The 27,126-nt window shown below is 38.4% G+C and overlaps 1 protein-coding gene across 1 annotated transcript; it reads right to left on the minus strand.

Moving 5' to 3' along the window:
* SELENOT (selenoprotein T) lies at window positions 1-26,074 on the minus strand. Its single transcript, XM_029214579.1, has 6 exons — window positions 25,839-26,074; window positions 6,353-6,463; window positions 5,423-5,549; window positions 3,515-3,602; window positions 1,288-1,441; window positions 1-732 (listed from the first exon to the last, which is right to left on the minus strand). The coding sequence occupies exons 1-5, from the start codon at window positions 25,973-25,975 to the stop codon at window positions 1,317-1,319; spliced, it is 588 nt and encodes a 195-aa protein (XP_029070412.1). The 5' UTR covers window positions 25,976-26,074; the 3' UTR covers window positions 1-732; window positions 1,288-1,316.
* Between the last annotated feature and the right edge of the window lie 1,052 nt (window positions 26,075-27,126).

A 27,126-nucleotide genomic window follows, 5' to 3' on the forward strand; every position in this document is an offset into this window, starting at 1 on the left:
TTTAACTTACATCTGCTTAGTTTTTTATTGAGTTAAGTATAAAGGCCCAGGTAATCAACTCATTAAATTGGTCAAGGCAGGACACTTGAACTACATTAACAGGATTTAAAAAGTGGTTGGTCTTTTAGTAGTTCTCTGGTAATCACACACACACACACACACATACACAAATTGGTAGAGTACTCTGGATATAGGATTTCCCCCCATAATCTTATATAATGTGCTGTTCACAATCCGCAGTATTTTGAAAACTATATAAATTGGACATGACCAAATTAGAGATGTCTGATAAACTCTTATAAAGTATTTGGGAACTACAGCTCTAGTCCCAAAAGGATCAATTTTAAACTATAAAAAAGGAAAATTCATATAAAATCACAACAGACTTAACAGACATCTTTGAAAAAAAAAATCAAATTGCAACTCAATTTTCTACTTTTTCAAATATGACCGAAAAAAAAGAAGTGCAAGTAGTAACGTCTGCATTTTTTTAAAAAACTATTAACCGAGTGGACTTGGGGAAGAAAAAAAAAACTATACAGTATTATTGCACTCCACGAATGTGCAGAATTCCAAAATGTGCCAGCACTGAAAAACTGCCTTGCATTGAGGTTTTCCAAGAGGTACAACGAGCCTGCCAAGAAAGCATCTGGTCTGTACTAACAGCTTGCTGTCTTCAGTACAGGCCTTCATAATGTCAGTCACGCTGCTCTTGCAAAACTCCCTTAATGTCTGAAAGACACACAGAAAAAATATTTTGTTTCAAAATTCACTCTTGTAAAATCCACTCACTGATCAGAAAAGAACTGAGTACATCTCTGTTAAACAAAATTAACTAACTTTCACCTCTCTATGTTCACCCACATTTGCTTATAAATTTTCTATCTTGAGCATGTGAAAAGAATTTGCATAGTTTTAGGAACTAGTTATTTGAAGGTAAGGGGAGGGTATATATGTACAATGTATGTACAGTATATGAATTCTGGCCATTAGAAGTTCACAAGTCAAAAAAAAGATGTTACAGGCCCAATTACTAAGCCTTAAACATAAAATTAATAGTACAACCTTACTTTATTTTAGCAGATCCAAACTCTCTTGGTCATTTATAAATTTTAATGAAGAAGACAACCATCTGTTAAACCTTAAGTTGGAAACTCAATTGACAATATATGCAATATCTAATATTATATATATCTATATATATTATGCTAATATATGAAATATCTTGCTGATTCATGACAATTAACTGATACCTATACATAGTTACTGTATTTTTAAACTACTTACAGAAGAGTTTTCAGTGCTGATAGGTGGGGCTATGATCGATGGTGTGGGATTGAATCCATATGCACATTGAGCTTCATTTCATTGTCAAGAATTTGAACAAGCTGTTGCATGGATGGAAGGTGACCAGATTCCAGCTTAGACCACACAGGTACATCTATAAAAATAAATGGTACCACCCCTTCCACATTAAAGATGATTCTATAATAGACATTCATTCTATAAACATGTATTGTCTAAGCACACAGCTGGAGATAGAATTCAGCTTCTTGCTTTCATGGAGTTTACATTCTAGTAGGGGAAATATAAAAAGAACTATATAAATAGCTACAAAATCACATTTGTATACTAAAAATCAAAACTAGAAGATGCTATGAGAGGGATATATGAGAAGCTGGGAAGGAGCCTTTGTACTTACTATCATTAAAAGAGAGAGATTATTAAAATTGGGAGATATTATTAAACGTGAAAGCTGAAATATAGAAGAGTGGTACAAGGGAGGCTGGAAAGGTTGGCAGGGATTAGATCAGGGATCAAGAAACTATAAAGTAAGCATTTTCAGCTCAAGAAGATGCATAGTCTGTCCCAGCTACTTAACATTCATTGTAGCCTGAAAGCAGATAAATGAATGGGCATGGCTGTGTTCCAATAAAACTTTATTTACCAAGCAGGTAGCAGAGGACATGGTCCACAGGGCTATGGTTTGCCCATGCCCAGGCTACATCATTCAGGGCCTTTTGTCCATGTTAAATGTTCTGGTCTTTATCTTGAGAACAAAATAAGGCCATTTAATAAACTTGAGGGAGTGAAGCAACAAGATGAAATGTGCATTAAAAAAATTTTCTTTTAAATGACTCAAGTGTTGGAGCAGGTGTCAGCAAATTTTTCTGTAAGAAGCCAGATAGTATATATTTTAGGCTTTACATACCAAGAGGCAAAATCAAGGATACCATATAGGTACTTATAAAACCAGGGAGATATATTTCCACAAATTTTTCAGTGATGAAACTCAAAACTCTAGGTATGAATACTGAAGTCTGAATGTCATATAATTTCCACATCACAAAGTATTTTTAATTTTTTTAGCCATTAAAAAATATAAGAGGGAATTCCCTGGTGGTCCAGTGGTTAGGACTTGGTGCTTTCACTGCTGGAGCCCAGGTTCAATCCCTGGTCGGGGAACTAAGATCAAGAAAGCTGCGTGGCTTGGCCAAAAAAAAAAAGTAAGAGCCACCAAGCAAGATGGATGTACCTAGAGATTATCGTACTAAGTGAAGTAAGCCAGACAGAGAAAGACAAATATCATGTGATATCGCTTATATGTGGAATCTTAAAAAATAAAGACACAAATGAACTTATTTCCAAAACAGAAAGAGACTCACAGACACAGAAAACAAACTTATGGTTACCAAAGGGGAAAGGGGGGTGGGAAGAAGAATAAATTAGGAGGCTGAGATTAACATATACATACTGCTTTCTATAAAATAAATAACCAACAAGGACCTACTATATACAGCACAGGGAACTATACTCAATATTATGTAATAACCTATAAGGGAAAAGAACCTGAAAAGAATGTGAATCACTGTGCTGTATACCTGAAACCTACATGATATTATAAATAAACTATACTTGAATTAAAAAAAATTAATATAAAGAAATTTTAAAATTGTAAAGCCACTGTTAGCTCATAGGCCATACTTGCCAACCTCTGGTTTAGAGAATATGTTAGAGGATAGCAAGATAATTGTGGCTTGGATTAGGGTGGTTAGCAATGAAGATAAATAGAAGATTTTTGAAAACTGTAAAAAGTAGAATTGAGAAAAATTGGTAATCCATTAGATATGGAGAGTAAGGGAGAAACCTAGGATGTTATCCTAGGTTTCTGACATGGGCAACTGGGTAGAATGATAATGGTGCCCTTAAATAAGTGAGAAATGTCAGGGAAGGAGCAAACTGGAGTATAAAAGAATTGCAGGAAGCTGAGGTAATCAACAGTTTGGGAGTAGGTAATGTTCAGGATTCCTGGCTATAACACCTAGAAGAGAGGTCTAGAGCTCTCCAGAGCTATACATTTAAGGGTCATCATATAGATGTTATTCTAAAGCCATGGGAGTAGGTGAGGACCATGTAAAGAGATAATTTAGCATATTATGAAAAATGGAAAAGCCTGATGCTTATTATAAATCATTTAACATTTATCACAGAATGCAAACTATTCAGAACCTACCATTCAAAGTTATCTCAAATGCACCTGTTGACATACACTGGTTCTCAATCATGTTGCTCAAGAAAAAGACCATCATACATGCATAGACCTAAAAGAAAATACAATTAAGTACAATAGGTAAACTCATTTTCAAATCAAAACAACATCACAAATTAAGTAAGCTTTTAAATCGTCTCATTTTTATTTGGTAATTGCTCTTTTTAAATCTACTTTAAGTTTCTATACAAATTATTACTGCTACTCCATATATTCAGATAGTGTACACAGAAAATTGCAACATTAATTCACAGCTCTATACATTCTGAAGAAATTACGTTATTCCTAATGTAAAGATAAAACTTCTAGAAATCTCATAATGGCCTTAATAAGTTAAACAAAAGACTACCAGCATAAGAAGGGTTCATTTTAGAATTTTTATAATATAATGTATGAACTCACAAAAGACTAGCGATGCAACTAGTCAGCAACTCCCTGTATTCAACACAACCTGTCCGTGTTCCAAACAAATCATTTTAAGTCAAACTAAAAAAAAGTTGGTTAGAAAGCACTAGCATATTAAGTTACATTCATTCACCTTTTGAAGGCAAATCTATACTGTCCCAAAAGATCAGAGGCTCCTGTTGAACAGAAAAGTTTCAATTTAACAAAATCACCTAAAAGCAGGATGTAGTGAGGATGTCAATTCACAGCCAGCTGTTTCAGAAAAATAAATCAAAATGCCTATAGCAGATGAGAAGGAGATTTCCCCTAACCCCACTTGAGCTAGGTGGGCTTTGATTTCACAGAAGTTATCCTAGCATTTGGGCACAAAGTCTACTTTCATGAGAACAATACACAAGTCAAGTGTCACGAAAGCTACAGCCTTCAAGTATCCTCTTCCACAGTAGATTGACAATGTTATAAGCCTAAAGAAGTAAAATGCACTAAAGACAATTTAGAATCAACAGAATGAACAAATATAGCACGAAACATTATCAGTAAGTACTTAATTTCTAATTCTTAATCCTATGTAAATCAATATTTTGTTAATAACAGAGTAGAGACACATCTGAATTAGAGGTAGCACCTAAGGATGTTTATGTTAAGAAGCCTTGCCTGTGACTGGAAATAAGTGATTCCCTAAGAAAAAGAAGTACAGCTATGTTAGGAGTTGGCTAAAGGTAGTCTCAGCCTAGAACTAAAGGATAAGACCAGAGGACTCCAAAAGAGAATACTTATTAGAAGGAAGCCTAAGTAATCTCATTCAAGAGAGAAATTATTCCCATTTCTCACAGCAGAAAGGTACACCCTCCAGAAAAGATGGTTTTAAGTAAAACAGATGAGAGATCTGGAAAGAGTATATGATGCAGCAAGACCCTACCAAAGAATAAAATAAACAGCACAAGATTCTTACGTATATTTATATTAATTGTTTCAGGTAATCTGCTTTAGGTTACCCATGAACAGAAAAGTCAAAGAACAAATAATAAAAACAGAGAATTCTGATAAGAATAAATTGGTGGAAATCCCATTTTTAACATGAATAAACCTATTAATACCCATATTAGTTGGTATAAAAGGCCTACATCATGTATATATTATGTTTTGCTGTATGATTTGGCCCAACTTATATAATCAAAATCAAAAGCAGGTATTAAATTATTTTGTGCCCAGGTTCTACTAAAGTAACACCTCTCTGTCCTTCAAATAATAAAAAGGTAAGACCTAATCATTCTTAATGTATAAATATGGAGACTAAGGCTAAAGGAGGTTAAGTGCTTTGCCCAGAAATAAAAAGTGGTTTAAGTTGAAATAGCAAAAAGTACTTAAAAAAAAAAAAAAAAAGAAAGAAAGAAAGAAGAAGAATCCATTAAAATATCTCACTGACAACTAAGAACCTACAGCTACCAAAGCTATTACATTACATACCTTGTTTTCTTGGCCCCACTGCCAGATGCTAGGCGCTTGCATGCCAAAGAAAGCAAAAGGATCCTTGCCAACAATTATTAAGCCTATTAACACTAGCTTGAAGACTGACAGGAAAGATGCTATGTGTCTATTAAAAGAAAAGAAGGAAATTCATCAGAAGCTGCAATTTCGAATCTACTTCAAAATTTCTTTAACTCAAGTCTATGTGTATAGACATTTTCTAAACACCAAATCTAAAAATTGCCAGTTACACTAGGAAAAAACTAGTAACTAAATTTTATTGTGCAGTTTTAAAACAAAAATGTTTAACATCTTTTGAATCAATCAAAAAGTAATTTATAAAACTATAGAGCACTGGCCTTTAAAAATACTATTTTAACAGTACAGAATTTTGTACCACTGACTTTCTATAAAAATGTAGGAGTTCTTGGGCTCCCCTGGTGGCGCAGTGGTTGAGAGTCTGCCTGCCGATGCAGGGGACACGGGTTCGTGCCCTGGTCTGGGAAGATCCCACATGCCGCGGAGCGGCAGGGCCCGTGAGCCATGGCCATTGAGCCTGCGCATCCGGAGCCTGTGCTCCGCAACGGGAGAGGCCACAGCAGCGAGAGGCCCACATACTGCAAAAAAAAAAAAAAAAAAATTGTAGGAGTTCTTGATCTATGGCCACAATAAAAATTACATAAGAAAACACATCTTTAGAAGGGTTGCCATCTCTGAAATGATCTTCCTCTATTCCTTGTTACAGAAAAATTCTTCCATATTTGGATCAAATAAACTTGCCATTTATAAAACTGTTCTCTGTAAATTATAACCAACTAAGAAATTATAATAACCAAGGAAAGTTAATTGAACCAATTCACAAAAGTTTATTTACAAATGTGAAAGAATTCACTTAAAAAACTCGTTTATAAACTACAGAAATTTACTTACCTATATATTGGTTGAGGGAGGTAATTCTCTCCTTCAATGCGGATGTCCGGGTACCGCTGGCTAATAACCCGCATGTACTCCTCAAACACCCGCCTATAACCTCAGGAAACACTGCAGAAAAACGAAAGTGCTTCCAATTAGGTCGTTTAGAATATGACTAGATTTATTTTGTAGTTATACAAAGCCTAAAAATTATTACCAAGATTAAATATGTTTCTCAAGAACAGTCACAAACTAATAATGATTGATGCTGGATACATGAACTTTTTTCATAGATTTCACATATTTAAGTTATCTTCCCTTCAAGTAAATCCTTCTATTAGAACATTAAACTTTATAGATCTGGGTTACTGTTGGAGAGGAACAAATACCTATTCAGAGAATCCACCATATTCTGAGCTCTCAAATCATTTTGCCTTTTTTTCTGTTGTTGTTGTTGGTATCAACAACTGTATAAACACTGAAATGAAAACAACTCTTATTTATCTGAAATAGGGACTTTCAAAATTTGGGCACAGGAAGCTTAAAAAAATACCAAGGCACGAGACATGACACCCTGTTTCTTATTCCCACTCTACCCTTAACTAGGCAAACATGCCTGCTCAATCACAATAAAAGAAACTTGAAAAATTCTTAGAAAAAAAAAATTCTTAGATCCTTTCTGACTCTAAGATTTGATTCTATTTTGCAAAGGAAAACAAAGATTGGGAAGATACTTTTCAGCAATATGACAGTAATCTATGTCATTACTCCAGAAATTAAGTCAACAGCATCCCATCACCTTCATTAAAATCTCTGAAAAACTAGGCTATGGATATATGATATTTGTTGCCCCAGCAAGAAAAGGGAGATATGCCACCAGAATGAATATACAGGGGGAAAAAAGTACACTGAAAACTTTAGTAAGACATTAATGAAAGAAACTGAAGACACAAATAAATGAAAACATATCTCATGTTCGTGAATCAGAAGAATTTATATTTTTAAAATGTCTATACTACCCAAAGCAATTTACAGATTCAATGCAATCCATATCAAAATTGCAATGACATTATTCACAGAAATAGAACAAACAACCTAAAATGTGTATAAAACCAGAAAAGACCCCAAACAGCCAAAGCAATCTTGGGAAAGAAGAACAAAGCTGGAGGCACCATGCTTCCTTGTTTCAAACTATATTACAAAGTTACAGTAATCAAAACAGTATGTATGGTAGTTGCATAAAGACAGAAACACAGATCAATTAGACAGAAACCAGAAATAAACCCACACATACATGGTCAATTAATTTTTAACAAAGAAGCCAAGAATATACAATGGGAAAAGGATAGTCTCTTTAATAAATGGTGTTGGGAAAAGTGGACATGCAAAGAATGAAACTGGATCACTATCTTACACCACACACAAAAATCAACCCAAAACAGTTTAAACATTTGAACAGAAGACCTGAAACCATAAAACTCCTAGAAGAAAACATAGGGAGTAAGCTCCTTGACACTGGTCCTGACAATGATTTTTTTTTGGCCTTGACACCACAAGCAAAGGCATCAAAAGCAAAAAATAAACAAGTGGGACTATGACAAACTAAAAAGCTTCTGCACATCAAAGGAATCCATCAACAAAATGAAATGAAGGGCAACCTACACAATGAGAGAAAATACTTGCAAATATAACCTCTGATAAGGGGTTACTATCTAAAACATATAAGAAACTCATACAACTCAATAGCCAAAAAATTAATAACCTAATTAAAAAATGGGAAAAGGCGGGGCTTCCCTGGTGGCGCAGTGGTTGAGAGTCCGCCTGCCAATGCAGGGGACACGGGTTCGTGCCCCGGTCCGGGAAGATCCCACATGCCGCGGAGCGGTTGGGCCCGTGAGCCATGGCCGCTGAGCCTGTGCGTCCAGAGCCTGTGCTCTGCAACGGGAGAGGCCACAACAGTGAGAGGCCCGCGTACCGCAAAAGGGAAAAGGGGGGGGAGTTCCCTGGTGGTGCAATGGTTAGGACTCAGTGCTTTCAACTGCAGGGGCCTGGGTACAATCCCTGGTTGGGGAACTAAGATCCTGCAAGCTGGGTGCATCCAAAAAAAAAAAAAAAGGCAAGGAAAGCTGAATAGACATTTTCACAAAGATGACATACAAATGGCCAACAGGTAGATGAAAAGGTGCTCAACATCCCTAATCAACAGTGAAATGCGAATCAAAACCACAATGAATTATCATCTCATACCTGTAACGATGTCTATCATTAAAAACACAATATAAAGCAATGAAGGTACCACTTGGTAGGAGGGAGCAGAATCAGTAAGATAGTAGGGTGAAACCCGAGATGCCAACTTTGTCAATCATACGATCATCAAGGAAAAAAATACCACAATCATTAAGGAAAAAAATATCGACCACCACCACGACCAACTCAAGGGATCAGCAACAAGTTTAAATCTGATAGGGAGAACCAGTCCAAATATTAGTAGATCTCAATGTAAGAAAACTCACTTTTCAAAAAAAAAAAAGAGAGAAATTCACCACTCTTTCTTTACAAGTAATACTTCTTTTACATTTAGAATGAAAATTTCACACAAGATTAAGTCCCTAAAAAGTATGAAATTTTTGCAAAGGGAGACAAGTCTCTATTAACTAAATACTTAAAAGAACTTAATCTCCAGACACCTTATCTTTCCTAAACATTCACCTTATCCAACATTTTATTATTACTGTTGTCAGATTCACAACTGCTTTCTATATAAGAAAATTTTAATGTTGCTTTTGTTTTGAAGATACTACCAAAAAAAATGTAAAGCACTTATATGCCTAACTACCTTGAAACCAAGAAATGCCACCTGATTTCAATGCCTAAGTTTGCATCGGTGTTTACAATGGAGTTGATGATCTAAAATGACAGTAGATAACTTTTAATGCATTAATTGAGAGCTGGAGACTTACTGAGTTGAAATTTCCTTTTTTATAGATGAAGGGGAAAAAATTGAAACCCAGAGAGATCAAGTGACTTCAGATATGGTCCCTGCCCTTAGTCAGGGCTGAGATCAGAACACAGACTTTGTGATTTGAGATCCTAGGCCCTTTCCATTAAACCTCAATAAAAGTTAGATGATGTAAGAGCTAACCTTCCCTGTGTCCACAAAGCCACAATCAAGTACCCATAAAATAGCAGATATCTCTTGAGGTTCTTCCATGATGAAGATATAGATTCTCCCTCTGGGTGAACTAAGCCTGTGGACCCCAACAGTCCTCACATTTGCTCTGGGACTTCCAACCCTTCGTAAAGGAAAGTATAGTCTATATGTAGGCCACACTTTAGGTCAGAGTCCTCCTAGTCACCCAGTTTTCTGGCTATTATGCTCAGAAGCCTAACTCTATCCTTGGTTCTTCAGGTCTCAACTCCTCAGTTAAGTCACAAATCTTTGTATCAAATTTCAAACAGAATCAATCCATAATCTTGAAATATAAAAAGGACTTTAAACCTTGTAACTTTCTTCAAATTTCCAGTTATAAAATGATAAAGTCGTGGGGATATATAATGTACAGCATGGTGACTGTAATTAATAATACTGTATTTCATATTTGAAAGTAGCTAGGAGAGCAGATCTTGAAAGTTCTCATCACAAGAAAAAAATTAATGTAACTGTATGGTGATGGACATTAACTGGACTTATCGTGGTGATCGTTTTGCAATATATACAAATATCAAGTCACTACATTGTACACCTGAAACTAATGTGTTATACCTCAAAACAAACTGTACATTTCTTATTTCTGAAAAATGAAGTAGTTTACAAGACTGACACAACCTATTTTTAGGCAAGTTTACTTATGCATTAGTAAACTTTCCTCCCTATATTTGCTTTGAGACTTGTGAAGAAAAAACAAGTAACTTTTTCCCTATGTAATAATTTTCCCCAAATGTTCAAATTGTTTTGAAATAGCCATCTCTACTGCTGACAGATGTTTTCCAAAATAAAACATACCTACTGTTTATCAAGGTGGGCAAAATGTTAAATTAAAGGCACACATGGTAAGGAGCCAGTAATCATTCCACCTCTACCACCACACCCAGTTCTTTCAACTTTTCACTCTTTCTGGGTCAGTGAGTAAAACTATACAACTCAGAGTATACCTTCAACGAATAAATATGTAAACATGCTAAAAATATGTTGTAGCTGCTGCCTATTTCTTCTGCCCCTGGACCAAAGGCCCTTAAGTAAATTAAACTGTGAAAAGAAATCTTAATTTAAGTCCTAATCACCTTGCAAATCTCCTTCTTGCAATACAAAAATATCTTACTATATGGAGTCAACTTTTGCAGTTGTTTAATTTAAAATATTTTACACAATACTTTTCTAAGATTAATTTTCTAAAAGAAAGAACTTGCATACAAATTAGATCATCTTTCTGTAATGAACAGAAAGGAAATTTAAGCAATTTGTCCATGTTATTTCAAATAGATTCTGTGCTTTTTTAAGTCCATCAAGTTTCAGTCTCCTAATCCATGGTGCCAACCATCCCACTTTTCCTTTTCTATACTAACATCTGCCCCTAACTGTAGTCAAATGCCTACTTATATCAACTTGAGTCTGTCACAAACCCCAACCTCTCCTATCTCCTTATTAAAGGAAAACGGGGCAAAATCTCAGATATTTACTGTTATGAAGTAAATACTTGTGATTTCTATTTTTCGCATCTCTTGAACTCACCTTCCCCTTTTATTTACGATAACCTCCCCTCCAATTATCCTCCCACCCACACATAGGATTGGATCATGTTTATACAATAACACCCAACCCCTTGCCAATATCTAATGTTCCAGAAATGCAAGCCTGTCATGAAGGCTTGAGTTTCCTCCCTAAAAATGAAGAACTGGAATTTTAAAAAGTAACTATCTCCAGACAGGTAAACATTTAATCAGAGCTGTTGTAGGGTAGAGGAGAGTGGTAGTCTTTCAAAAGTACTGAGGAGGACTTCCCTGGTGGCACAGTGGTGGAGAACCCGCCTGCCAATGCAGGGGACACAGGTTCTATCCCTGGCCCGGGAAGATCCTACATGCCGCAGAGCAACTAAGCCCATGTACAACTACTGAGCCCACGAGCTCTACAGCCCGTGTGCCACAAGAGAAGCCACTGCAATGAGAAGCCCACAAACCTCAATGAAGGATAGCCCTCCGCGTGCCGCAACTAGAGAGAGCCCATGTGCAGCAATGAAGACCCAGCACAGCCATAAATAAATAAATTTTTTAAATAGTAAAAAAAAAAAAAAAAAAAAAAGACTGAGGAGATAAATCAATCTTCAAAGAGAAAAAGAAAAACGAAATATATTTTACTGAGAAGAATACAGATGTGAGCCAGAGCAAGAGTGTATGAAGTCCTCTCAGACCTTTCAGTTTTCTATTTCAGGCCATCTTCAGGCACTGATGCATTCCTGCCTTTGGATTCTATACTATTCTTTTAGTAGTTTTAAACAGATTTCCAAATATGTTGTTTAAAGCAGTTCAAAACTGGTTTCTCTACTTGCATTCTAAGAATGTCAACTAATATTTCTCCCATGGTGTATGCAGAAAATCAGGAAGGTATTTTTACCATGCTTTCTAATTGTCAACAGCATTGACCAATGCAATGAACACTGGGTTTTTAGAGGTAATCTTTACTTCTCCTTGCTCTGTTTAGTAGAAGCACTAATAGACATTTGTCTGGTGCATTACCTGCTCTAAGTGTTTTAAGCAATGAAATCTGAACAAGGGGCTCTATAAACCATACAAGAAACAAGATATTCAGGAGTGAACAGACTAACCTTATAAACGCTTTTTTTAAAAATTACAAACAAGAGTGCTCACACAATGTTCACAGCAGCACTATTTACAACAGCCAAGGCATGGAAGCAACGTAAACGTTCATCAACAGATGAATGGATAAAGAAGATGTGGTACATATATATGGTGGAATATTACTCAGCCATAAAAAAGAATGAAATAATTCCATTTGCAGCAACATGGATGGACCTAGAGATTATCATAATAAGTGAATGAGCCAGACAAAGACAAATAGCATATATCGCTTATATGTGGAATCTAAAAAAGATACAAATGAACTTATGTACAAAACAGAAATAGACCCACAGACATAGAAAACAAACTTATGGTTACCGCAGGGGTGGGGGAGGGATAAATTAGGAACTTGGGATTAACAAATACCCACTACTATATATAAAATAGATAAAAGACAAGGACCTACTGTATAGCACAGGGAACTATATTCAATATCTTGTAATAACCTATAATGGAAAAGAATCTGAAAAACTAACTGAATCACCTTGCTGTACACCTGAAACACTAAATCAACTATACTACACTTCAATAAAAAAAAAAAGGACTTTGAATGAAGTCCTTTGAATGAAGATCAAAATGTACATCAGAACTTGCTCAGCCTTTTGTTTTAATTGCGGTGTAGTTGTTTTACAATGTTGTGTTAGTTTCTGCTGTACAAGGAAGTGAATCAGCTATATGTATACATATGTCCCCTCCCTCTTGGACCTCCCTCCCGCCCCACCCCACCTGCCATTCTACGCCTCTAGGTAATCACAGAGCACCAAGCTGAGCTCCCTGCGCTTATACAGCAGGTTGGCACTAGCTATGTTTTACACATGGTAGTGTATATATGTCAATCCCAATCTCCCACTTCATTCTCCCCCTCCCCCTTGTCCACACATTTGTTCTCTACATCTGTCTCTATTCCTGCCCTGCAAATAGGTTCATCTGTACCGCTTTTTAAAGTTTCATATAAATGCATTAGCATACGATATTTGTTTTTCTCTTTCTGACTTACTTCACTCTGTATCACAGACCTTAGCGTTTACAGCACTAAACAGGTATGAGCTTATCAGGTTTAAGAACTGTATTATATGAAATCAAGTGATTTCCCTTCCAGCTGCCTCACTCTAGGAGCACCGCAGTGGCCACCACAGTAAAAACGCATACGAATACAAAATATGCCTAACATGGCTTCTAAGATTCCAGGCTTCCTGGGACTTCCCTGCCGCTCCAGTGGTTAAGACTTTGCGTTACCACTGCAGGGAGCTCGGTTCGATCCCTGGTCAGGGAACTAAGATTCCACATACCATGTGGTACGGCCAAAATTAAAAAAAAAAAAAAAAATTCAGGCTTCCTTAGAGTTTTTTCCAAAGATTTGATAAACCTAAAATTCAATTAATGATCTGTTTTTATTCTCTTCCTTCTTTGTGTCTTATTCTTGCGATCACTAGTTTCTAGTTTTCCTATACCTTTGGCATAACATTTCAGGAAAATTTTGCTGCAGACTATTCCACAAAGAATTTATAAATTGTGGGCTTCCCTGGTGGCGCAGTGGTTGAGACTCCGCCTGCCGATGCAGGGGACACGGGTTCGTGCCCCGGTCCGGGAAGATCCCACATGCCGCAGAGCAGCTGGGCCCATGAGCCATGGCCGCTGAGCCTGCATGTCCAGAGCCTGTGCTCCGCAACGGGAGAGGCCACAACGGTGAGAGGTCCGCGTACCAGGGAAAAAAAAAAAAAAAAAGAATTTATAAATTGTGTAAGTTCCTCAGCTCTTTGTGGAATTTTATCTCTTTACTCTGGAAAGCATTTCTCATCAACAGATTTATAAGGTATGGCAGCCACTCGGTAAAAGTGACTTGATAAAAGCATTCAATAAATGGTGACTTACCCGCATTTTGCAGGAATTTTTGTCTCATCTTAAAATATTTCATACATAACTTGATGCTTCTGTTAGAGGAAACACTGACTGAAACCGCCCGCCCTGGCCAGGCAAAGACAGTAACAATGTGCATGAGTTATTTTATGACAGGAGATCCTTGTCAGGAACACGAACTAACAAGCCACCACCAAAGGGAAGAATTCGGGAAAGGTCAAAAAGAGAGAGGAGGGGCTTCCCTGGTGGCTCAGTGGTGGAGAGTCCGCCTGCCGATGCAGGGGACGCGGGTTCGTGCCCGGGTCCGGGAAGATCCCACGTGCCGCGGAGCGGCTGGGCCCGTGAGCCATGGCCACTGAGCCTGCGCATGCTGAGCCTGCGCATCCGGAGCCTGTGCTCCGCAACAGGAGAGGACACAACAGTGAGAGGCCCACGTACTGCAAAAAAAAAAAAAGAGAGAGAGAGGAGATGCCACATGTCCACCTCCCAGAATCCTCCTCGCTGGAATCTATCTTGGCTGAGCAGTTGCACGTGCCACCAGGAAGGACCCTGAGTCTGAATGACTGGCCAGAGACAACCCAGAAACTAACCCATCACCATAAAACCCGAGACTGCGAGTCACGTGGCAGAGCAGTCCTCCTGAATTCCCTTACCCTCCTGCTCTACGCCCAGGCGCCCCTTCCAAATAAAGTCTCTTGCTTTGTCAGCATGTGTATCTCCTCGGACAATTCATTCCCAAGTGTTAGACAAGAGCCCACTCTCAGGAAGGGGTCCCCCTTCCTACAACACTTTTATTCTTTTCAATACATTTTTTAAAATTGAGATATAATTCACACACCATAAAATTCATGCTCGGTGCATTTTTATCATTTGTTAGAGAGACTGATAAAAAAAATATATTGTGTTCTATGCTAATTCAATGGCAAAACTGGATATGTCTCTTGTTTGCTTTCCTGCTTTCCTGTTTGTCTTATACTTTTACCTGTTGGTTGTAGACTGACTTCAGACATGAGAATAAACTCGATTAAAAAACCCAGGGATCTAAGAAAGAAAACCACCAACAGGATAAGCTGTAAGGGTGTGTTGGCCAATAAGAGCAGCAGGAAGATGACTGACAATAACACAATGAATTCTGGAAGTTTAGCCCCATCAGCAGAGATGGAGGCCAGGTCGAGAAGGTTACTGAGTGAAGAGTATGTTCAAAACTGAAGTTTTACATGTATCACATTCTATGCCTAAAAGCTACCAAACCAGAGGTCAAGCAAGTAGAAATCCACCTGAAAGGAACAGTATCAGAAAACACTGATCTATACTCCAGTTAAGAATTTTTAAAGGGAAGTGAGGAGGGAGAAAATAGGTTATGTCAGAACCAAACACAGTGGACTACCACGAGATTGTACTCACTTTTTCAATAAATATTGCCTGATGACAGGTACTGTTTTAGGCTCTAAAGATATACGGCAGCAAGCAAAACAGACAAAAATCTATGCCTTTCTGATGCTGGCAACATTCTAATGAAGAAGAGAGAGTAAGCTGTAACAGTCTAATGGAGAAGATACAGTTCATCAATTCATAATATCCGAAGCTGTTTCCCTTGTCTTGCTTGAGAAACAGGAACGAAAAAACAAAACAAAACACCCGAGGGACTATGGAAAAAGTGTCACAAATTGAAAGAGCAAAAACATCGAACAAGATTCAAAACAAGAACCGACAACCAAAAATATTCTGCAAGAAGCAGAAAAGGATGATAAAAGAGGTAAGGAAGGACTGTAAGAAACCTCAAAACCAAAAGCAGAATTTAAAAAAATATTTTAAGGCCCTGAAGAAGAAAATTGGTGGGTGGGAAACTGAATCAGTGTTAGAAGATGAATAATAAAAAGTACAGAAGATCTGAATAGTATCATCAATAAATGGAATCCACAGATACATCAGTTTTTTCCTATAGAAAACACCCTGAGAGACCACAGAATATTTACAACAATTGACCATCTATGTTAGGTCACAAAGAAAGCCTAATAAGTAGGTGGATGAAGAATGTCACCAACTATCAGTAAACAAAGGATGCTGCAACCATCAAGCCACTGCAGACACCCCCAGCTGTGCACCCTGAGGAGATTCAGGATGGAAAAAGACTCTTGCATCTTCCCATACACAGAAAAGCACTAAATTCATTAACTTGAGATGTCTGGTTTTCTTTAATTAACAGTAATCTTTTGATGTTCCGATAACCTGGAGGTTTTTTTTTTTTTAAACTCCTATATATTCTGGCTCCTCCCTTCTTCAGAATAGTCCCTCAGAGTTGAGAGGCTGTTTCCTGGGCCTAAGGCCTCAGTATGTCCGCGGAATAAAACATAACAGCAAATGTCACATTCTCTAATTACAGTGCAATAAACTAAAGAATTTTAAAAACCCAACCCACTTTAAGATCTTCTGGTAGGAATATTAACTAGTTTAATCATGTCAAAATTTTAAATGTGATACCCATTAACGTAATCATAATATTTTACTTCTATGGATTTAGTTTATGGAAATAATTGGACAAGCACACATGATATCTGAGGACAGTCATCTTAACAAAGTAATTTTATGAAAAATTAGGACCAACATTGTAAGGTCGGATCTTAACAAACGGCACCGCGAAACAGAGGAAAGCTTCAAGTGAGCTTTATTAGGGAGCGCTCCGGGCGAGGTTCACTGGTCCGAGAGAAAGGGGCCAGAGAAGTCGCACCCGGGCGAGGGTTGGGCAAGATTTTATAGGGGAAGAAGGGAAAGGGGTGTGGTGAATCTGGGAGGGCGCAGGGTATTCCTTATTTGGTGGTCTTTTCGGGTATCCTGGGGGACAGTTAGTCCCGCCCCTCGAAAGGCGGGAAGGCTGGGCCGGGTGCAAAGTCCCCAGGTCAGTTCCTGGAACTGGGTGGTCCGGAATGTCTCCAGGGCAGTTTCTGGAACTGGGTGGTCCGGAGAATTTCAGTCTGATGCAACCTGTGAATCTGATTGTGTTCCCCTGCCTCGGGCCAGTTGGCCTTACAAACATAAATATTAAACAAACAGATTCAGTGACTTAAATAAATTAAAGAATACCCATCTTATGGAGTACTGTGCCTGTTGATACAGAACAGTATCTGCCGATATGAAAAGATAAGTGATGAGGGGAAGGCAAATTTCAAAAAAAGCATACAACTATAAACTCACTAATATAAAATTATATAGCATTATGTTTCTGCGCGAAGAGTCGGCTTGAAGGAGGTTCTTCAAAATGTTATTAAAGAGTTACAAGGATATTTCACTTTCTTCCATATACTTTTTTAAAAATTATTTTTACAGTTAACATGTTATTTTCACAGTGAAACCGAGAAGGATCCTGTGGGGCTCCAGGGCATGGAAGCCTTTTTGTCCCCCATTTCTTACAGGCAAGACTCCAGCCTCCATGAACAGTTGCTAATCAAGGGAGGAGCAGCCAAGAAACCACCTGAGGGAAGATTAAAGGGACCAGAGAAGCTCATCAAGATTAAGAGACCCTGCACACACCCTAACCTTGTCCGTGACCCCACCCTTGAATTATTGCTGTAAGACTCCTCCTCAAATCCTCCTGGGTTGGGACACATAGCTTTTCAAGGCAGGAGCCCGCTGTGTTCCCCTTTGCCTGGCAAAGCAATAAAGCTATCCTTTTCTACTTCACCCAAAACTTTGTCTCTGAGATTCGATTCCGCACCAGTGTACAGAGAAGCTGAGCTTTCGGCAACAACAGCCAGAGAGCTATTTTCACTTTTTTAAGCTGAAAGTCAATAAGTAAAGGTTTCAAAGGTTTATTTACTGCAGGTCTTATTACAACATTAAAGACAATACAAATAATAAGTTACGATAACGAGCACTTGATAAATGGCAGTAGCAGGTACACTGTGCTAGGTGTTTTTAACTGATTAGCTGACTCCAGCTCTCCTCATTTCCTGTCTCCTCCTCCCCCTCTATGCTGAGTCAGGCTTCATTTGCATGTGTTCTTCTTTTAGATAGTAAAGCTCATTCTCTGTATCTCCTGGTGGAGTTCCCCATACCCTTGCAAAATTTCATTTCCTCCTCTGCAAAGCCTTCCAACTCTCCCTGAATAAGTAATCCTTCTTCTCTCTGGGTTTTTAAGACTTCTTTTAGAACACTCAGAACAGAGTGGTTTACTGTTATATTGTTTACATGTCTGTCTCTCCCACCAGACAACTGGTCTTCAAATGTTACTGTGAAAAACAAATTCGTATCTTCCTAAAAATTGGACAAAACAGGAAAACAAGTGGCATGAAAAAGGGGACATTAAAAACAAGGGCCTGGGCTTCCCTAGTGGTGCAGTAGTTGAGAGTCCGCCTGCGTCCGTGCCCGGTCCGGGAAGATCACACATGCCGCGGAGCGGCTGGGGACCCATGGCCGCTGAGCCTGCGCGTCCGGAGCCGCAACAGGAGGAGGCCCGCGTACCACAAAAATAAAACAAAAAAAAACAAGGGCTTGATAACACAACACTGTAAATCAACTATACTCCAATAAAAATTAAAACAAACAAAACAAGGGCTTGATTATGAGCACTTCGTGCTAAAATCTGTGACCAAGATTTCTTCCTTATCACTCCCAAGCTACACCCCAATCAAGATAAAGTATGTGAAAACATGATTTTCCTTTTTGAAAAGCAGGGACGGTGACAAAAATCAAATGAACCAGAGGACTCCAACTACACTCTTAAGTGACAAAGATGGAAATGAAACATACATGCATGCTTTTACTTTTTTCCTTCAAGCTTCTTTACAGTATCTAATAATAGAATATTAGAGGTAACTGGAATGCAACCAACACCCTTATTTTACAGATGAACAAGTTGAGAGCTAGAGATTAAATATTTCCCCAAAGTCATTCAGAAGATAAAACGCAGATCGAGTTAAGAACTAGGCCTCCAAACTGCTAGTCCAGTAAATGCTCACCTTCCCAGTACCTATACCATTCAAAATCTACGAGGTTATTTATGAGATTTCCAAATAATATATTAAATTTGATCTCTACCACTTACCTTAATGGCAAACTGTAAGGAAACAATGTTCCCATTTTCTGTAAGAGAAGATAAAACCTTAAACCATTCATATTTTACTTACATCTAAAAGCTTTGAACTAAGGTACTTCATTCATTATTAAGAAGAAACAACTATTTTGTGCACGGTATTCAGTTAGCTCCTGAGCTATTTATTGCTTAAAATGGTAAAAAACAAAAAACAAAAAACAGGGCTTCCCTGGTGGCGCAGTGGTTGAGAGTCCGCCTGCCAATGCAGGGGACACGGGTTCGTGTTCCGGTCCGGGAAGATCCCACATGCCATGCTGTGGACTGGCTGGGCCCGTGAGCCATGGCCGCTGAGCCCGCCTCCGCAGCGGGAGAGGCCACAACAGTGAGAGGCCGTACCGCAAAAAACAAACAAACAAAACTGGTGACTAAATTCTATGTAACTTCAAAATTCTAACATAGTGGCAGGTGCAGCAGCCACCATTTTATTTGTTCTCTAGAGCACTCTGTACTACTCTACAACCTGAATCAACTTATCTTATTACTCCTTTACTTCACTGTTTCCAAGTAGTACATTCTTCCTATTTAGCATCTTTTCAAAAACCAAGATTTATCTTATAACCATTAGTGTGTCACAGTTTAAATGGCCACAGTTTTTTCCTTCTGAGCGGTATACAGAAAAATGGTGTATCTTACAACCTATCATATTGTAGGTTTGGAGAAATATAATAACTGTTATTTAAATTTTTAGTTTCAGTTACTGTGACTATTTTGGGGAGATGAAAATTTCTTTGTAGGATTTTCCCCTGGCTGCTGTGTTTTTAGTTTTAAAAACTCAGCAACAAAGCAAAACAAACTTATGGTTACCAAACAGGATAGGGGTGGGGGGAATAAATTAAGAGTTTAGGATTATCATATAAACACTACTATATATAAAACAGGTAAACAACAGGGACCTACTATATAGCACAGGAAACTACACTTAACATCTTGTAATAACCTATAATGGAAACGAATCTGAAAAAATATATATATACTATATATACTTACATATATCTATAAGTAAAAATATATACTATATATATTTATATATATAGTATATCTATAACAATCGCTTTGCTGTACACTTGAAATTAACACAACATTGTAACCTATGCAAATTTTTTTAAATTCAGGATTCATCCCCTTCAGTTCCCCCTCCCAATGCCCTGCAAAAAAAACCCATAAAAATTGTCTTCTTTGTTTATCACTACAGTGAATGGCACAGCATCGCTCCAGAACTCAGGAGTCACCTGTGACACCTCTCACTGCATGCCACCTCTCCGGCCCCTCAAATAATGTAATCACCAAGAACTGCTAAATTTATCGGCAAAAAAATCTCTTAAACCTGTCCCTTTACTCCTACCACCACCCTTCTATTTCAAGCTCCATTGTCTCTTGCCTGGGCAACTCCAAGAGTCCCCTAAAATGGTCTCCCCACATCTATTTTTGTGTTCCTTGCAATGTCTTTTCCACAATGATACTTACTGGTTTTTCCTTAACATAGCCATCCAGACCTTCCAGGGTCTGTGCTACCTTCTCTTTGATCTTTAAGGTCAGCAGCCTTGGCCTCAAGAAATTATGTTCCCTTCTTGGATTGGAAGAATCAATATTGTAAAAATGACTATACTACCCAAAGCAACCTACAGATTCAATGCAATCCCTATCAAATTACCAACGGCATTTTTTACAGAACTAGAACAAAAAGTCTTAAAATTTGTACGGAGACACAAAAGACCCCGAATAGCCAAAGCAGTCATGAGGGGGAAAAAACGGAGCTGTAGGAATCGGGCTCCCTGACTTCAGACTATATACTACAAAGGTACAGTAATCAAGACAATATGGTACTGGCACAAAAACAGAAATATAGATCAATGGAACAGGATAGAAAGCCCAGAGATAAACCCACATGGTCAACTAATCTATGACAAAGGAGGTAAGGACATACAGTGGAGAAAAGGCAGTCTCTTTAATAATTGGTGCTGGGAAAACTGGACAGCTACATGTGAAAGAATGAAGTTAGAACACTCCCTAACACCACACACAAAAATAAACTCAAAATGGATTAGAGACCTAAATGTAAGACTGGACACTATAAACCTCTTAGAGGAAAACCTAGGAAGAATACCCTTCAACATAAATCACAGCAAGATCTTTTTTGATCCACCTCCTAGAGTAATGGGAAAAAACCCAAAAATAAACAAATGGGACCTAATGAAACTTAAAAGCCTTTACAAAGCAAAGGAAACTACAAACAAGACGAAAAGACAACCCTGAGAATGGGAGAAAATATTTGCAAACAAATCAACGGACAAAGGATTAATCTCCAAAATACATAAACAGCTGATGCAGTTCAATATTAAAAAAACAAACAACCCAATCCAAAAATGGGCAGAAGACCTAAATAGACATGTCTCCAAAGAAGACATACAGATGGCCAAGAAGCACATGAAAAGCTGCTCAACATCACTAATTATTAAAGAAATGCAAATCAAAACTACAATGCGGTATCACCTCACACCAGTTAGAAAGGGCATCATCAGAAAATTTACAAACAACAAATGCTGGTGAGGGTGTGGAGAAAAGGGAACCCTCTTGCACTGTTGGTGGGAATGTAAATTGATACAGCCACTATGGAGAACAGTATGGAGGTTCCTCAAAAACTAAAAATAGAATTACCATATGACCCAGCAATCCCACTACTGGGCATATACCCAGAGAAAACCATAATTCAAAAAGACACATGCACCCCAATGTTCACTGCAGCACTATTTACAACAGCCAGGTCATGGAAGCAACCTAAATGCCCATCGACAGATGAATAAATAAAGAAGATGTGGTACATATATACAATGGAATATTACTCAGCCATAAAAGGGAACGAAATTGGGTCATTTGTAGAGACATGGATGGATCTAGAGACTGTCATACAGAGTGAAGTCAGTCAGAAAGAGAAAAACAAATATCGTATATTAATGCATATATGTGGAACCCAGAAAAATAGTACAGATGAACCAGTGTGCAGGGCAGAAATAGGTACACAGATGTAGAGAACAAACATATGGACACCAACGGGGGAAAGTGGCCGGGGGGTGGGGGTGGGGGTGTGATGAATTGGGAGATTGGGATTGACATGTATACACTAATATGTATAAAATGGATAACTAATAAGAACCTGCTATATAAAAAAATAAAATTCAGAAAAAAAAGTACAATTGATATAATAGCAAAAAAAAAAAAAATTATGTTCTCTCCTACTGTAAGGTCACTGAACGTGCTATTTCCATTGCCCAACAGTGCTCTCTAAATACATTTTATCCTTCAAGCCTCAGTTCAAAGTTCATTTTCTCCTGGAAACCTTCCCTGACCCTGTGACTAGGTCTCTTTCATATCATATTAATCTCCTACAGCAATTAACACAACTGTAATTTTATGTGTTGTCCATGGATTAACGACTGCCTTCTACTCTTGCCTTTAACATCTATGAGAGCACTGAACGGAATTCCCAGCACCAAGCAAAGCACCTTCACACAGTCGGTGCACAAATATTTGTTAAATATACAAATGTTGTCTAAGTAACTAACATGATCTCTATAACTCCCAATTTCTCAGATTTCTTCAATTCAGCATTTTACTAATCTTGATCAGTATCAACACCCAAATCAGACTTAGGCCTTTATTTTCTTGCCTCTATACCATGAAAGCAAAGGCTAAGTTGGTATAAATTTCAATTAAAATCTGTTCTTCTAGTAGTTGCTTCATTTACCTCTTAAAACTCCATTTAGAAGTTGGTTGTCCTAAAATTATAGCAGTGGATTCTTAAATTAACAAAAACTGGAAAATTCTGCTGTATTCTGCTTATGTTTTGATATATTAACTTTAACCTGCTATTCTTAGTAAATCAACTGTCAAATGTTCAAATAACTGTTAACCATAAACAGCTGTAGATAGTAATCTCTTTAAACTCCAACAACTGATAAAATGTTGTAAATCTGATGACATGTTAATTCACATGTATGGGAGGAAAAAAGCATGCATACGAACATGCCAAACAGTACCTGTCAGAATACATTTACACAAAAAAAATCACAAGAAAGGAAAATGTGACGAGGGAACTTTATTTTAAGCTCTGATTAGAGAACTTCCTTTTTTATGTTTAATACTTAAACGTCCAAATAAGCAGTACAAATTTTTTCCCCAAATATGCAATCAATGTCATCAAACTTACCTAATTCAATTGCTCAATCAACGGATGTAATAAATCAAACACTCAGGTACATAAAGTAAGTCTGTGCTTCTCTGTAGGCTTCCAGAGGAGCCACATTTGTCTTGTTCACCAAGGTATCTTTAGCCCTTGGCACAAGCAGGTACTGAATGAGGATTTACTGAGAAAATACATCAACACAAAATAGGAACGTTTGTTTTAAGCTATTTTGCATGCTTGATCTCTCTCCCTTCAACTCCATTTATGTGTTGGGTTATTTTTTTCTATTAGCAATTACAAAAGTGCCACAATTAACAGATGATATATTGAGCTAAAGTTAAAGAAAGAGTACTCATAATAAATATAAAATAATAAGGGACAAAAGCAATGGAAAGGAAGGTAAAAATTGTTTTCTCCTTTGTTAACATTGGTAATTAATGAAAAGTTGCATTTTATAGCACTCCGATTTCAAATGGAATTAAAAGAATTTTCACATATTTACCCTCAATTGTCTTCGCTTCCTCTCCTTTCCCAAACAAACTTGCAAATAAATGCCCAAGAAACTCTACCAAAATCAGAAACCAAATATTCACTTTCCTATATACACATTAATCTCTGGGGGAAAAAGTAACAAACAAGCAAATTTACCTGTAACGGGTATGGCATAGGGCATATTAATAGTTATTTCCCATCTACAGATTAAAAAAAAAAAGGGAAGGATTTTTGTATGTAACATGCTCAGGATGACTGCAAAAGAAAATACTTAACAGACTTTTGTAATTCTCTACTTAAAGAAAAAAAAAGGAAAGGAAACAAAAATTAAGTATCAAAAGTTTAACTGAAAAAAAAAAAGTTTAACTGAAGTACTTAGACTTTTTTAAAAGTTTAGTTTGAAGGACTAAATGCCCTTCCCCCTACATTTGTTTACACATTTTCAAAACTTTATAAGGTACATTTGTTAAATTATTGTGACAAGTATTCCAATACAAGCAACTGTAAAAGAAGAGTATTTTGGAAAAGCCCAAGTGAAACCAAGATATACAAAATAGAAAAATTACATAACTTGGAAAATGCAGTCTTTTTTTTAACTACTTAAATCCAAAAGTATCACACTTAATCCTTAACAATATTTATTAGTAAGATGACTGCCACTTTCTAATGGAAAAAAATAAATATGGAGAAAAAAGTCAGAATAATCAAGCCATAACTGCCCCTTACAGTATCATATACGAAAGATGATATGATGATATATGCCAAGCACACAGTAAACACTACAGAGAGCTTTTTTTTTAATCAGAAGGAAGTTGCAAGGTTTTTAGTTTTCACTCCAAAAATAAAGACTTACCATCTTATTTTCTGACTCTCTTTAAACAGCACTTAAATTGATTTAATATTAAAGATTTGCTTAGTCTTTAAAGATAAAGCAAAAAAAAATAGTTGGATAAGTAGAAAATCTAAACTTTAGTACACTTATATTAATACATGAAGTTTGAAAAAGCTGATTTTAAATGCATTATGGACAACACCAATGTTCCAAAGTATCAGGACTCTGAAGACTTACTAATCCAACCATCCTATTCTGAAATAACGTCACCTTTTGAGATACGGGATTCTAATTTCCACAACTTTACAATTTTGTTTTTAATCTGAGCCTTTCAAACCGTCCCCAACACCACTTACCTTATCCCATGCATTACTGCTCTGCTTCTAATACCAAACTAGGTAACCACAAAATCACTTACAGAACATTGTCGAAAAATGCCGGGTGTGGGGGGAAAAGGGTTGTTTTTTCTATTTCTCTGAATGCCCAAGAGATTTAAAAGGCAGAACTCACGGGAGTAAGGGGAGTGGGGGAGAAGATGCAGTTGTCTGGGAGCGAAAGGTTGTCAGAAGAGCAACGTGCTCCTTTACAAAAACACTTTAGAAATTGCAAACGGAGAATCAGCCTCCCCGTCCAAGCTTATCAGCTGTCAGAATCCCTACGCTCTCACCCAACAGTCACCCCGGCGGATCCTGGAGAAAAAGGCGTCTGTCCCTCGCGGGTCTCCTTCAACGACCCGAGGTGACCTTCGCCTAGCGGGGCAGCGAGGCCGCCTGGCGTACCCCGCGAAAGCCGAGAGGAAGTTAATCGGGAAACAAACGCTGCAGCTCCTCCGCCGACCCTGCGCCGACTCATGCCCACCTCCGCAGGCAGCCGGGTGGCCATGGAGTGACGCCGCCGACCCGTCCTCCGTACTGACAAGTGTCCCCGCGTCTTCGCCTTTCAGTATTTAACCTTCTCGTGCCCTCCTTCCCCATGCCCTCCATTATAGGAACCAAAAAAGAAGTGAGCGGTTGTGTCTGGAGGCAAAGAAGGCGGCCTGGCCATCCCCGGGAAGAGCCCCGGAGAAGGTAGGCAGCGGAAGGCTGCTGGCACCGTTCTTCCGGGACAGGGAAGGTTCAGCTCTCTAGGCCGCAAAGCCGCGGCCTCGCGTAGTGAGAGGCGCCGAGCGAAGGGGCGGCGGGGCGCCGGCGCACATACTCACCAAATCTGGAACTTGAGCAGCGGCCCCGTGGCGTACTGCATCTTTAATCTCTTGCCAGGCACGCCACCCAGGTTGGCCGAGGCATCGCTCCGGACCACCGCTGACGCCGCCACCAGGAGAAGTAGCAGAAACCTCATCTTAAACGAGCAAACCACTTCGGCCGTCCTCAGACTCACACTGCAGCCGACCCAAGGTAGAGCCGGAGCCGCGAGCTGCTCCCCACCGCGCAGGCGCGATCCGCCAAGGTCGTGAGGGAAGCTGGAATGCGCCTGCGTATCCCGGCCCCTGCGCGCGCTCTGGGAGGGAGAGCTGACCTGTTTCACGGTCCTGACCCACCATCTTGGATGTGCGCGGAGACTCTTGGGATGGAGTGAGATAGGTAGAGAACAAACAGCAGCTGATGGGATAGTAGAGGAGCCTGCTAATTAAAGCTTCTGGCACACCTGGGTTCTACATAAAATTTCATGTAGTTCAGACTTTTATCTCCCCGAGACACTTAGGAACACCTGTTTAACAGCCTTGATTCAGGTGTGGGAGATAAGAGAAAGCCCCCGCCTTCCAAACCGGAATGCTTCACTCTTTCTGTGTGCATGCTATGGCCTTTTCTTTGAACTTGGAATATTAAGCTCTCCTAAAGGAGTCTTTTTAAAAAAGACCTTTGGAAAACTTCGACATATACAAGAACAAAATAATTACCTAACTCATTAACGACCTTTAACAATTACTGGTATTTTGGCAATAGTACAGCTCTAACCACTTCTCCCCCAAGGAAGCAAATACCAGACATATCACTTCATCTATGGATTTTTAAGCATGTATCTCTAAAACATAACTTTTCTTTGGAGAGAAGAAAACTGACCACAATACCATTATCCCACCTTGAAAAATAAATTATTGCTTAATACCAAAATATCCAGTGTTCAAATTTCTCCTATCTTAAAGAATATTTATTTATTTTTATTGTTAATTTGTTCAAATTGTTACGGAACCAAACTTGGGTCTGCTCACCTGTGGGCAGTAAACCAATTTACTGACACTGGACTGTAGTGAAGGAAAATGCAGCATTTACTGTAAAGGCGCCAATACAAGGAGGATGGGTGGCTTGTGCTCTAAAACCCTGAAACCCCTGGTGGTTTTGCCTATAAAAGTCTTTATAGGCAAAATTTGGCGTGAAGGATGCAGGGTGTGCAGCTTTCTTCTGGTTGGTTGGTGGTGAGGTGCTCAGCTTGAAGTTACCATCCTCCACCAGGGTAGGGGCCTTAGTTCCAGCAGAAGAACTCAAAGATAT

This window comes from Monodon monoceros, unplaced genomic scaffold, assembly GCF_005190385.1.
Source record: "Monodon monoceros isolate NGI ecotype Baffin Bay Population unplaced genomic scaffold, NGI_Narwhal_1 Super_Scaffold_11, whole genome shotgun sequence".
In the NCBI taxonomy this organism is placed as follows: Eukaryota; Metazoa; Chordata; class Mammalia; order Artiodactyla; family Monodontidae; genus Monodon; species Monodon monoceros.